Source organism: Myotis davidii, unplaced genomic scaffold (assembly GCF_000327345.1).
Source record: "Myotis davidii unplaced genomic scaffold, ASM32734v1 scaffold149, whole genome shotgun sequence".
NCBI lineage: Eukaryota > Metazoa > Chordata > Mammalia > Chiroptera > Vespertilionidae > Myotis > Myotis davidii.
In genome coordinates this window covers 2,728,770-2,743,035 of record NW_006352194.1, presented here as the reverse complement: position 1 = coordinate 2,743,035, position 14,266 = coordinate 2,728,770, and the positions used below count along the sequence as shown (strand labels likewise).

The 14,266-nt window shown below is 59.8% G+C and overlaps 1 protein-coding gene across 1 annotated transcript in view; it reads right to left on the bottom strand.

The window, feature by feature from the left end:
• RUNX3 (runt related transcription factor 3) overlaps window positions 1-14,266 on the bottom strand; it is a 190,588-nt gene that overhangs the window by 24,700 nt on the left and 151,622 nt on the right. The window contains exons 3-4 of the mRNA XM_015557194.1: window positions 11,569-11,673; window positions 2,132-2,290 (exon numbers count right to left, since the gene is read on the bottom strand). Of these exons, the coding sequence (XP_015412680.1) occupies window positions 2,132-2,290; window positions 11,569-11,673 (264 nt within the window). The remainder of the gene's footprint in view (window positions 1-2,131; window positions 2,291-11,568; window positions 11,674-14,266) is intronic.

Below are 14,266 nucleotides of genomic sequence, written 5' to 3'. Positions count from 1 at the left end.
GAGGAAGTGTCTGCCCTTGGGACCCCTGAGGCTCCTGCCCCCCCAGCCCCTCCCAGCCCAGTAGCCCCAGGAAACCGGAGCTGGCTGGCTGTCGAGCAGCCAATCCCAACACTGGAAGGAAATGTTTATTTTCTTCTCCAAATTGCCCCAGCTGCTGCGTGGTGGCTGAATGAGCCCTTTGAGCTGTTAGAAGCCCCCATTGTGGGCGGCCACAGCTGGGGGGGCCTGGGGCTGGGGTATAGAGGGGATGGGGCCTGGGCACTGCTTGCCAGTGACCAAAGCCGGGGGTCAAAGCTATTAACAGGCACCAAGAGAAGTGGTGGTGGGGTGTCCTGAGGGGATCCCCAGGATGGAGTGTGAAGGCAGAGGCTGGCCCCACCAGAAGGGGAGGGCCGGTGAGAGGGCCCGCAATCCAGCCCTGCCAACGCACCTCTGAGGCAGGTACCTCCTTCTTCCCATTTTGCAGGTGAGAAAGCTGAGCTCAGAGAGGTGAAGGGACTAGCCTAGGAACACACAGCCAGTGCCTGGCAGAGGCAGAGTCCCAGGCCCGGCCCATCTGATTGCAAAGTTCATACCCCTTCCCTGTCCTGGTTGTCAAGAGCCCTTCCGCTCACGCCAAAGGGGCCAGGCCTGGGAGGGGGCGTTCTGGCTGGGTTGAAGGGCCACATAGGCGGCCTGAGCCCAGTGCTGTGGGTGGTCAGGGAGGGGCGGGGGCGCCCTGCCTCGGGTGCAGCAGAAGGGGAAGGACTGGGTCAGCTGCATCCACACGGGCCCCACCTCTCCTCCCAGCCTCAAAGTGGAGGCAGGAGCTCTACCTGCTGCCTGGCTAGACCCGGCCCTTTGGGGCTGGACAGAGGGTGGGGAGCCTAAGGCACCGATTCCCCAGCCATGTCCACACAACTGTGGGAGCTGCTGGACAGGTAGGCTCTATTCACCCCCACCTGCTGGATTCTGGGGCTCCCTGGCTGGGCCCCAAGCCCCCACTGGGCCCCAGTTCTGCCCCTGGCAGGGTAAGGCCTGGAGTGTTAGGCTACTGTACCCCGACAGACGCTGAAGGAGACAGGAGCACAGACAGCTCCGGGCAGGGGTGGGCATGAGCCCGAGTGCAGAGCACCTCCCACCGCCTCCTGAGGTCAGGCCTCCGCCCTGCAGCGCCACACCCCGCCCTTCCTTCCCTGCCCCAGAGCTGCCCTCAAACTCGCTAGCCCTGAGGCTCGGAGCGGCTGGACCTGGGGCCCCTCCCCACCTCACCAAGGCCCAGCTTCTCAGGCCAGACGGGAGGGCCTTCTCTTTATGCTACGGGGCCACGTCAAGTCTGCCACCATCACCGATCTGCCAGGTGGGTTCTAACCGGGCCCTGGAGGACCGAGAGAGAACGACAGCCTCGGTGCATGGCGACGGCCAGCCCTCCTGCCTCCGCTCAGTGCCGCCGCTGCGTGCGGCTGTGCACACGGCCTCCCGTGTCCAGCCCACTGCTGACAGGGCCTGGAGAAGAGCGACTGTGCATCATCCAGGCGTTTACTGAGCACCTGTTCCGTGCCAGGCACTGTCTGCTCGGAAGTCCTGCCTGAGACCTAGCTCTGAGGGTGCCTGCTGCATCCACCAGGCAGTGGGGACAGAGACCCCTTTGGGGGCCTTGGCCCAGAGGCCTTTCTCCTCCTTTCTGTTTGGTAGGGTCCCTGGGCCACGGGACCTTTCCCAGGAGATGCTGTGTATCTCTCCAGGGCTGCAACGTCCCTTACCGTTTACAAACTTTGAGGGCAGTAACAGCACTTGTATGTCACCCCAGCTTTGGGCAGAGGCACCCCACTCTCCAATGAGAAAGCTGAGCTTGGAGGGAGGTGTCTCCAGCAGGGACACGTCTGCCACAGGCTCCTTGGACGAGTCATACCCCAGTTTTAAAGGGTGCACTAGGAGAGTAACCCCATTTCCCCAGGGATTCCGAGCTGATCCTGGGGCCAGGCACTGGCATGGCGTGTGGTGGGAGTCGATAAATGTGGGCTCTGCGAACGCACGCAGGGCCTCGGCCAGAGCACCACACGGGCAGTGAACGGCCTCCGGACGGGCTTCTGGCCTGGAGCCCCGGGACCACGGCCAGGTCCTGGTCCCCCTCCCCCCGCCCGTGCCGTACCTTGGATGGGGGTCTGGGCCTGGCTGTTGAAGTGGCTTGTGGTGCTGAGCGAGCCGCGGGGGCTGGGCATGCTCGGGGTCACCCGCATGCGCACCCGGTCCAGGTCGCCGAAGCGGTCGGGGAACGCCTTGGTCTGGTCCTCCAGCTTCTGCCGGTGCCCTGCAGAGCAAGGGGAGCCCGTCAGCAGCCGGTCCCCGAGAGTCTCGGCGAGACAGAAATGCCTCCTCCGCCGGGATGTTCTCCCCGAGGTCTAAGCTCGGCTTCTGCACGAGACCCTTAGTCTAGCAGCCTCCTCCTCGGGCTCTCCACGGACTTTCTGCAGAAAACGGCCCTGGGTGCTGGCCTGGGGTGGCCACAAGGGCCTACCTGCCTTCTTGAGCAGGGCTACCCATTCTCATACCTCACCCTCCACAGCACACTGTCTGGCAGGAGGGGAAACTGAGGCCACAGGCCTGGGCAAGGCTCCCGTGGGGATCAGGAAGAGAACCAGGAGAGCTGCCATCTTCTGCCTCCCAGCGCCCCAGGCCCCACCCCACCCCTGGGAGGCGGCCCTGGGATGAGACTGCCACTCCCTCCCGCCCTGAGTCACTCGGGACCCACAGGCCGTCTCCTGTCAGGCCTCAGACAGAGGGAGGCGATCGCCAGGACAGGGAGCAAAGGCCGTGGGTGCTTCTGACGGGAAGGTGGGGACAGGGACCAGAGCACCTGGCCTGGGGCACGGCACCTGGAGGAAGTGCCAGCATTTCCCGTCACCTTCTTCCACGGCCCCTACAGGAGGAGCCCAGCCTCCGCTCCCAGGCCCGAGGGTGCTGCAGGCTCACGGTGGCCGTGCCCCTGCCTCGTGCAGCCAGCAGAGCCTCCCTCAGGGTCCTCGGGAGACACGGAGCTTACAGGCCACACACACACACACACACACACACTGCTCCTCAATGACTCACTTTACATTTCACAAGCAGCACACGAACGTCTACAAAAATAAAAGCATTGCAGACAGGGCCGTGGCTCCTGGGGGCCCCCCTAAGCCCCTCCCCAGAAGTCCCCGTGTGGGGTCTTTCCTTCCAGCCTCCGTTTCACACCCATGGCAACACAGAGCAAGTTTCTTGTGGAACTTCCCTGAATGGGCTCAGCCTGGCCGTGCCATTCCGTCATTTGCCTTTCTGGTAGCGCACCCTGGAGCGCCGCCTCAGCTTTCTGACCCGTGAAATGGGGAGGAGAAGCCAGCCCCCAGACAACAACAGAGCTCCCGCAAGGAGCCCGAGGAGGACTGTCCGCTATGCCAGTGGGTGTCCCTCGCGCCCGCTGCTCACATGCACTGGGCACTGAGTTTACTCAGCCCATCTTCTCAGGTGGACACTCAGGTAGTTTCCCAATTTCCTGCATGATCCCCGCACGGGCGATGCTCCCAGGCACGACCCCGTTCACACCGCGTCGGGGGTTTGTCCGGGCAGAGGGCTCAGCATTCCTGGGCTCTGGTGCTCAGCCAGCCAGGAGGCTGCCCATCCTGCTCCAGCGACGCCGCGGGAGGTGCCAGGCAGGCGGGGCCCTTCCTCCTCTCACAGGCAAGAGAAACTGTGGCTCACGGAGGTCACAGAGTGAGGACGGGGGACGGCGTCCCTGGATCCCTTGGAAAAGAATGCGGGGAGGAGCCCCGGGAGAGGGCAAGGCCTGCCTGAGTTCTTGGGGCTGCAGTGATGCGCGGAACTTTCTAGACTGACAGGGAGAGAAGAAGAGAGAAGTAGGTGGGAGTTGAAACAGAATCCTCACCATCCTTCCCGAGGCCTGGAAAATGGCATCTTTGGGGGGAAGTGCCGACCACCATTGAGAATGAGGGGCGAGAGTCAGAGGCTGAGCCAGGGGCCTCACTGCTGGTTTTCAAAACAGGGATGCGATGGGTTCCGGGACCCCAGACCCTGTGCTCTCTACACACCCTGCCGCACGCCCACACGGGCCTCCGAGAGCCCGCAGAAATGGAGCAGGAGTCCTGGGAGCCACGCTGGGCTCAGCAAGACACCAAGAGCCAGGGAACCCACTTCCTCCTCCTCCGAGGCCCCAGGCCTGGAGCCCAGGGGACACTCGGCAGCTGGAATGAAACCCCTCGGCCTCCAGGCAGGGCCCCGCTGCTGCCTCCTAGGACTCTTGGTAACAATGGGACAATGTGGGTTGGGGGTGAGCTCAGCTGGAGCCAGGGCCCAAAGTGCAGATGCCTATGGGGGCTGGCAAGTCAGGTAACCGAGGCACAGGGGACGGGGGCAGACCAGAGAGGATGTGCCTTGTAAGGGGGTTAGTCACCATCGAGTACAGCTGACGGGCGCTCTGATGGTGTGTGTGTGGGGGGGCGTGGGGTGGGATATGGGCTCAGTGTTGCCAGAGCTTCTGAAACCGTAAACCTGTTTTTATAGGAAATCTCCCATATTTTATATGTTGGCAATTAATTCAATACTGAACCCCCCAAAAAAGGCGCCAAACTGATCACTTTGTAGGATGTGTCCTGCCCAAGGGCTGCCAGCTTGTACCCTCCAAGTTCAAAGCTTCATTATCTGGTTAGTAGAGTAGGCTCAGCCACCAAGAACTGGTTAACGTGGTTTCCAGGCGAGTGCCAAAGGGCCCAGCCTCAGCCCTGGGGGAAAGAAACGCCGAAGATGGCAGCCGCGAAGTGGACAACTGGGGGACGAATGGATTCAGAACCATCTCAAGGCAGGAAGCGGCGGGCGGACCTGGAGGCTGCAGGTGGACCTGACAGCAGTTGGGTGCACAGGATCCGGTGTCTCAGCCACACGCCTGACGTGAGCCAATGGGGCTACACAGAAGCTGGTGCAAAACCTCAGGCCTTGTTATGAGCCTCACGGGCGACTGAAGCCCCGCTTCCTTCCGAGTCACACTGTGTCCCAGTGTTTACAGTTACTCTGTGGCCCAGCAGGAGGAGGGCGGGGTTCACAGCAGGCCGGGGTTCGAGGCTGGGCCCTGCTGCTGGCAGCCTGGTGGCCTCACTAAAGTCACACTCCCTTTCCCCCACCCCGAGCCGCAGTGTCCCCATCATGACACCCTCCCAGGCTGTGGCGCTGGCCAAACAAGTTCTGTGAACGCTCCCCACCCACACGAACACCCGCCATCGCGCCCGGAACTTCTACCCCGACTTGTTCCAGGGGAGGCAGGGCGATCGCTCGCACGTTAGAACAGGACACCAAGGCCGGGTAAGTCGCATCTCTGTGTCTGGGACACAACGCTAGGACAGCAGAGCCAGCCCTGTCGTCCAGAACCCAAGAACTCCAAGTGCTCTTTCACTCGACACTTTCCTTTCTGCTTCCATTGCACAGATGGGGCCACTGAGGCCTCACGGCGAGACCGGTGCTCAGTGTTTGGTCTGGGAGAGAGACCAGGTACTCTGGCCCCCGAGCGCATGTTCCCACCACGCGAGTTCTGCCCTCACATCGGGCAGACTTGCTGGAGGAGGGGATGTTAGCCGCACGTGGGGAATTGCTTCCTTGCTGCCGTGGAAGGCTGCAGGGCGGGGCAGAGGGAAGCCGGGGCGGCTCCGCATGGCCAGGGTGCCGGAGAGTCTCAGCGCCGCGGGGCCGGCCTTCATGTTGGGAGCAGAAGGAACGTCCGGTGCCCCAGGGAAGGAGATGGGGCTGCAGAACAGGCCTCTTTCATGTGGCTGCCCACAGTGGGAGCAGGCGGGGCTCTCCGCGGTGCCTCCGTTTCCCCTGCACAGGCTGCTCCGGAGCCCCTCTAGCTCGGGAAGTCTCTGACTTAAGATTGTAGGGATCAGCCACTGGCCACACTGGGACCCCAGAATGAGAAGGCAGGGTTGCTTGCCCCAGGGCCCACCTACCACCACCTCCTGCTGCTGCCACCGTGGGGGTGTTTCTCGAGTTTTCTCTGCCTCCACAGCTCAGGACAGCCCCGGCCAGGAACGCGTTCCTGTCCTTTGGGGCTCAGCCCCGGAGCTGCTGCTCCAGGAAGGCCTCCTCCCGGCAGGAGCCCCAGCCCCTCTGCAGGCCGGGAGCAGTGGCCAGCGGTGGACGGGAAGAGCAGTGCGCTTCTAGGTGCTTCCTCTACGCCCGTGTCTGAGCAGGTGACACTGCATCGTCCCACCCGGAGGTCTACCACTGCCCCTATTTAAGGTGAGAAACAGCCTGGAGAAGGTCAGTGACGCTTCAGGTCCCACGGGAACACCTCCCACCTTCTCTTTCTGGAGCCCGTCCTGCAGGAAAGGAGCCTGGGCTGTGAAACCAGGGGCTCCAGACACAGTGTTAGGGCTCAGCCCAGGCTCAGGCCAGAGGGGTTCCCGCAGGCCTGGGAGGTTGGGCCTGGGGAGAAGATGACAGTATCGTTGGACTTTCTCAGGAGCTGACAGGCCGGCTCCAATCACGCCCTGCTCTATCCCTCCCAGTCCCTCTTCCCTCCTGGGACTCAGTTTCCACACCTATAAAATGGTCATCTCCTGAGAGTGAGGAGGAGCTGAGGACAGAGCCCAGGACTGGAAAGTAGAGCACTCTGTGGGGAGGACAGGGAGCACTCGGCACCCAGGACTGGCTCAGGCTGCCTGTCAGCCTCCAGAAGCTGGGCTCAAACCACTGACAGGCCCTCCAGCATCACCAAGCCTGTGTGCTGCTGTGCGATCCTGCCACGGTCATCCCATTTTGCAGATGGGAAAGTGGAGGCACGTGGTCAAGGTCAAACCTAGCATATTGCATGTGACTTGGCTGCTAAGGTTGTGGCCTCCCGAGACCTCCAAGAGAGGAGAGGGGGGTTGCCCGGCATTGAGGTGTGATTGGCAAGAGGCCAGCTCAGTGTCCTGTCTCGGCGGCACGGAGTGGGCCAGGAGGCCAACAAAGGCAGAGGGCAGGGAGCAGAGGAGCTGGGCAGGGCCACAGGAACAGGGTCATCTGTGGGGAACAATGTGGGCACCCGGATGAAGCCACTCGGCCGCCTGGCCAGGCTCTGGTGCAGCCACAACCCAGACACAGCAGCCACTGTCTGCCCAGCCGAGGGGTGGGGCACCCAGGCCCTAGGCCCGCTCTGCGGCCTGTCAGGAGATTTACACCCGACTCTTAACAACCGCATGGAATCGCAGGCGGGTGCTGGGCCCCGGGTGGTCTGCCGTGAATCGGCCCCCTGTGAGCAGATGAAAGCCGGTCAGTGGCTGGCGGGGGGCCAGCGGGCAGGGAGGCAAGCTTCTCCTTCCCAGGCCTGCAACTGGGGCTTCCAGCGGCCTGGGCTTGATTAGGGAGCCAGGGAGGTCTAAGGTTAACCCCTTCTTAAAAGGCAAAGTGGGGCTGGGGCCAGGAGCCGTTGGCTCTCCTCACCGGGGGCATCCCTCCGCCTCCCCACACCTGGAGCTGAGGACAACACCGGCAGCTTTAGCTCTTCCCGCCCGTGCCGCCCAGAGCCTCCGGCAGCCACAGTGACTGCTCACCTCCTCCGGGCCCTGCTCAAATATCGCCTTTCAGGAGGTCTCCCCGTCCCCCACCCTGCCATGTCTCATCCCCACACCCCCGACTTTCTTTTCTTCCCAGGACTACATGTTACCTGAAATTAAATCAGCTAATCATTCGTTTACTTCACTTATTCCATAAGTGTTTATCGAGCACCTACGAAGTGCTCATTTCTGTATTCCAGGGTCTATACCAAGTGCCTGACAGAGCAGAGCAAACACCCTCGCCCTGTGGAACGTATGCGCGAGTGGGGGCGACGAGAAAGCAAGAAAAGAGATGAGTGGACTACACAGCTTCTTAGAAGGTGCTCGAGCTCAAATGGAAGCCGGAGGTATAAGGGGGTTTGGGGGGATTGCTGCGCCCGTGATTTGAAACAGGGCGATCAGCAAAGGGCTCACTGCAAAGTTTGCGGAAAGACTTCAGGGAGGGAAGGAGTGAGCCATGAATCTGGGGGTGCTCCAGGTAGAGGGGATAGCGGTGCAAAGGCCCCGAGGCAGGAGTGAGACTACCCACTTCGAAGACCTGCCAGGAGGCCAGCGTGGGGAGAGTGAGGAGGAGGCATCTGAAAGGAAGACAGAGGAGTAATGGGCACAGATCAGGTGGGGCCTTGTTGCCAGGGTGATAGCAGAGCTGTTTACCATCTCTCCCCACCCCTGTGTGTGAGACCCATCTGCTGGGTTCACTGAGGTGTCCTAGCTTCTAGAACAGTGCCTCCTCACGGGAGGTGCCTAGGAAAATATTGGTTGAAATCCTTCCATGTACATTTTTGGGAAGGGCCCACAGGCAAGATGCCAGGGCTGCCCTCTCTCGGCCGCGGGCGGGATTAAGAACCTGGGTCCTACCCTTTCAGGTACCAGCACCTGCTAAGCCTGGAAGACGTGGAGCGCACAGTCCCCAAACCGTGGTCCACGGGAGTCGCCAGGCGCCGTCCTGCCTCCTGCCCAGATCCTGGATCCCGCTCAGCCACCTTCCTTGTAACAAGCCCCCAGCAACTGTGAGGGACACCAGTATCGAGAACCTCAGAAACCAAGGCCACACAGGCAGGAAGCCACCAAGCCAGCCTTCCAGCCCAGCCGGCCACCTGGCTGCAGCTGGGGCACGCTCTGCAGGGCACTGGAGGGGAACGACCCGGCCACAGAACCCACAGCGGCCTCAGAGATCTGCAGGCTCCACTCCTTGGCTCCCTGGACCAGCTCCTACTCCCCTCCCACTCCACCACGGGGGGCACAAAGCAGGAGAAAGGCCCAGAAAGAAAATCCGACATAAACCATGAGGGCTCCTGAACCCTTCCTGCAGGAGGGCAGCTGTAAGCCGGATTAATGCCCACAAGAACTCCCCAGAGGAGATGCTAACATCGCCCCCATTTTACAGATGCGCACATGAAGGCGGGAAGGCCCTTCCAAGGGACTTGCTGGCCTGAGCCCCGGGCTGGAGCCCTGGGTGCACCCTGAGCAAGTGGCTTTGCCTCCTGGCCTGTCTCTTCCTGGGGCCATTAAGGATCAGTTAACCGAGGCTTTGCCCAGGGCCTGGCACTCGGGGGGGCTGGAGACCAGCCGTGGGGAAACTGAGGCCCAGAAGGTCACAGGCAGAAGGCCAGGCTGGGACTGGAACCCAGGGTGCTGGGGAGACCTGGCCTGAGGGCTGGGCCAGGGGCAGGGGCGGGGGAGGAGGGCAGCAGGTCCTCGGGATGGAAGACCTGGAGAACGGCCTGCCTGCCCCCATGCCCATGGCTGCTCTTTCCTATAAATGAGCTTTTGCTAAGGTTTTATTTGAACAAGTCACTTTAAAACCACTGATCTGGCCTGTGCCACGGCCCAGAGAGGGGCGCCATCTGCCTCAGGTCAGCAAGCCTGGCCTCTGACTCCAGCTTATCTCCAGGCCTGGCTTTCCCTTCTCGCTGCCTCTTCCTGTGCCACCCACCCCACCAGCTCACTCCGAGAAGGGCTGTCACAGGTGTGGGGGACCCCAGGAGAGACGAGCAGGCACGGGGAGGCCAAGTCTTCACCCTCATCCAGGGGCCTCAGTGGGGGCCGGTGGGCAGCTCTGGGCTGGGCGGGCTGAACATGGACGGCTCTGAGGGATTCCGGGTGCTGCCCGGCCCCTGGGAACCTTCCCACCAGGCTCCACGCCCCGCTAACATGCCTCCACACTGGGTGCTCACTGCTGTGTGCCGCATCAGTCACACTGAGCCCAACTGTGGCTCCTGTCCACCCTGATTCTGCCCCTGAGACTCAGAGTAGAATATCACCTCCTTTGACAGAAACTTAGACCTCTATTGCCATGGCCTGAGGGTCCAGCAGCCACCCTAACGGTGACTGTGATGGGAGCCCAGGGAGATGGCCCAGTGCCAGAGATAACAGAGCACAATCCAGTGACTCACAAGGAGCCTCCCTCTGCTGCCGCCTGTGGGCGCTGACCTCCAGGCCTGCAGGGTGGGGGGTATTCTCGCGCTTCCCGGAGGAGGCGGCTGATGCCCAGAGAGGTCTGCAACTTGCCCAAGGTCCCCCAGCCAGGCAAACTGGCTTGGACTCTGCTGTCTGCACAAAGGCCTGTGACACACTGGGCTTGCCAGCCTTTATCACCTGGAGATGCTGGGGCGTCACTGACCCGGCTCACCGCTGACAAAACTGAGGCCAAAAAGGAGACATGACTTGTTGGAGCTATGAAGCCCAAGGCCAGGGCACGGACACATCCATGTCCAACCCTAGCAGGAATCTGACCAGACCCAGTGCCTGCTGGGAGCTGCCTGCCTGTGGGCCTGATGACCATGTCTGACAGCTCCGGGGAGGCCGCAGGAGGGTGTCCTGAGAGGCAGGAGGGAACTCTTCCAGGGCCAGCTCCGAGCCTTCCCCGGATGGGCCATGCCCGATTCCCAGGAACGGAGGCGCAAGGCCAGGCCTGGGCGCCCCCCCCTGACCACGCCCTGGTAGTCACACTCCCGTTGTGAGCCTTGGGCACTGAGAGACCAGGAGCTTGTCCTCCTGCCAGGCTTACTCCCTCCTGAGCTGGGATCAAAGGCTGTCTCTAGGATCCTGGACGCCTCCCGCCTCCCGGAAGCTAAGACAGTGTGAGGCCCCAGCCAGGACTTCCATGTCTCCAGGCCTGAATTCTCTCCTCACTGGGAGTGGGTGACCCTTGGCTCTGACATCACGAGGATCTCACATGAGGCAATAAACACGAGAGGGTTGTCTAAACCGCAAGGGGCCACAATTACAAAGAAAGACAAGGACAGGGCGGCTCTCAATGCACCAGCGAGCGTGTGTGAGTGCGGGGCAGTCCAGACAAGAGCTCTGCTCAGAGCTCAGGAGCAGCCAGTCCAGACATGGCCAGCTGGTTCTCTGTTGCATTCGTTCATTCGTTCATCCACTCACTCACTCATTCACTCCTTCATCCAGCGAACACCGGCCTCTGGCCCACTCCGTGGCCGCTGCCCCTCCAGTTCCCTAATCTGAACCTGCAAACCCCAGGCCCTTCAGCAGAAGCAATGAAACACAAACTCTCTTTGGTGCTAAAATGCATGAACCAGGGCCCCCTACACACCGCAGGTGCTCGATAAATATCTGCAGAATCAAATTTGCATTCCTGACCTTGACACTGGGCCCAGGGGTCAGCATGCCCGGCCCCTGGGCGACCTGAGTAAGTCACAGACTCAGATTCAAAGAAAGAGTTTCCTACTGGCGAAGGAAGCTGGGTGGAGCAGGGCACACCGGCCCGGCCTCCAGCCCCGATGCAAGTCCATATTCGCCAGAGGCTCCCAACGGCGGTCACCCCGTGGGAGAGGGTCCGCTGATCCTGTTATCTCCCTGTCCCAGCCTCCTCACTGGCCTCCCGAAGTCCAGGCCAAGCACAGAGGGTTTGGGGGTGCAGAGCAGAGACCACATCCCCGCCCCCCCGGAGCGCTCCTAAAACCCAGTGCCATCTGTCTGACCTCAGCTGCTGCCCTTCTCCCTTTGGACCCTCCATCCCCCTCCCAGGGGACTCAGTGGCTCGGACACTTACGTCTGGGCTCCCGGGGTCCATCCACAGTCACCTTGATGGCTCGGTGGTAGGTGGCCACTTGGGTGGGGTTGGTGAACACGGTGATGGTCAGTGTGAAACTCTTCCCTGGGGGGAGTGGGGAAAAGGCAGGAGGTTGGTACCTGGAGCCACTCACAACACGTTGGTCTCCCCAGGAAGCCCCCTAACCTTCCAGAAGGGGCAGGTCACTCTCCTTTGAACCTGGGCAGAAGACGGCTCTGGGTCAAGTTCAAACTGCTGGGGTTGGCATTCAAGGCTCCAGGCGATCTGGCACCAACTTTATTTTTTGCCTCCACCTCCCTGCTCTGCTCAGGCTGCCCTGGCGTATCCCTCTCTGTTTCTTATCCTGTTTGTGTTCCTTCTGTGCAGAGACCCCTGTGATTTGGGGGTGGGGAGCAAGGATGGAGATATGTATATGTGTGTGTGTGTGTGTGTGTATGTGTGTGTGTGTATATATATATATATGTATATACATATACACACATCCTGAAAGTAATTAATGATTTTTATAGAGAATTATGAGAACATAAAAGATATAAATAAGAAGAAAATGCCCATAACCCCACTAGCCAGAGATGAACACTGGTACAGCTTGGGTGTTTTCTCCTCCGATCCTTTCTGTGTGGGTAAGCACATTTAAAAAGTTGCAGTGATTCCAATATATCTACATCTATTTTGTACCCGGCTTTGTTTTTCATCTAACATCACATCATCAGCACTCTCCCGTGTCATTACAAATTCTTCATAAACTTCATTTTTAATGGCTGCAAAATATTTCAACTCATAGGAACCTCATCTTTTATTCATTCATCTCCTCGCTCTTCGGCATTACCCTGCTGATTTCTGACGGTGTGTGCGGCTGGGGCTGGACAAGGGCTGATCTGGGAGCTGCAGACATTTCATTTGGAGACACAACTGTTATTTCCAGGGCTCTGTTCTATTTTTAAATAGGCATTTGGCTCCAAAGTCTCCATTCAAAATTCCTGAGAGGGGAAAAACCTTTTAAAATAATTTATTTTTTTACCATTTGAAATAAAACGAAAATGACCTTCTGCTTATAAGAGTCTGTCTGCATCTCTGCTGACTTCCTCACCGTGGATTCCAAGAAGTGGCGCGCTAGTCCATCGGAGCAGAGGGCTGGGACGTATTTAGGGGCCGCGATCTCTCCGGAGATGGGATGGCTCTCCAGAGAGCCACTGTGATGGGTGTGAGGCCGCGTGTCACCCCGGCGCCATTGGCACCGTCTATTGAGGTGGAAGATCTTTTAAATGCTCCTGACTGAACTGGTCTTTTTTCTAATACTAGTGAGAATGAAGCTTTTTATATGTTTATTATCCGTCCTAGCCCAACACAAATGATGGCCCCGTGTTCTTTTATAATTTCGTATTAAGGTTTTGGTGCCTTTAAAACATCATTCTGTAGCCCTAGCCGGTTTGGCTCAGTGGATAGAGCGGTTGGCTTGGGGACTGAAGGGTCCCGGGTTCGATTCCGGTCAAGGGCACGTACCTCGGTTGCAGGCCCCGGCCCTGGTTGGGGCTCGTGCAGGAGGCAACCACTTGATGAGTTTCTCTCACATAGGTATTTCTCTCTGTCTTTCCCTCTCTCTTCCACTCTCTCCAAAAATCAGTGGAAAAATATCCCCGGGTGAGGACATAACAAACAAAAAGCCATCCCTCCCTAATGAGCTCGTTAACACCCCCCTGTCCTATCGGTGGCGATCAGCTGCCCTGTCGGGCCTGTGCGTTTCCCTCTCTGGTTCTGAGCTGGTTTGGGTTCTCATTTCTTTCTCTGGTCTGTGATGGCTCCTATGCTTTTTATGTTTAGGCAGGTTGCCCTGGGTAACGGGCCGATAAAGGCTTGCCTCCGATGAACTGTGTTCTCTTTACTTCCTACATCTAATTCTCTGATTCTTCAGGGGATGACTGCGCCATATGGTATACAGGAAGGATTTTTCCTCAAAGGGCAACCCCCGTTTTCCCAGCACCTCCTTGGAATGCGAGCACCCCTGCCTGCCTGCTCTCCGTTACCATCAAAACCTCCACACACATGAGACTGGGAGGATGTGGGGGAGCTTCGCCTCTGTCTGAGCACCCCTATCTCTGGATGCCGGTTACAGGCTTGGAGACTCCCTGGGGACAGGGTCATTGGCCCGGGGCACCTGTGTCCCCCAGGGCTGCCCGAATGGACCCCTCTGTTGTCCCTGTGCCCCCAACGGCTCTCCAAGGCTGGCGGGCAGGTGGGTTTGACAGCCTACCTCACAGGTGGGGGATGAAAGCTCGGAGAGACTGACAGCCTACGGTCCTCTTTGCATTGTCCATTCTCAGTGCTTCTGAGTGCTTCTAGGCCCAGATACAGGAGACTCCAGACCAAGGTCACCTGCTAGGCCGCTGGGGCCACACCCAGGGGCCCACGGGCACTCAGACATCAGGGCTGGGAGGATGGGGCTCAGGTATAAGAGACTGGACCTGGAAAGCACGGGCCCCTCTGGGAGCATGTTCCTGAGCCAGCCAGCTAAAGGCAGCGATGCAAATACCCCAGTGGTCCCTGCCCCTGGAGTCCCGGGTCAGAGGGACACATACGGCCCCTCACTCTCAGACCACAGGGGCACTTTCCATGATTCCTGAAAACTGGACATGCAGAAGGGCTAGGGAAATGGCAGGCAGGTGGGCTCAGGCTCCCT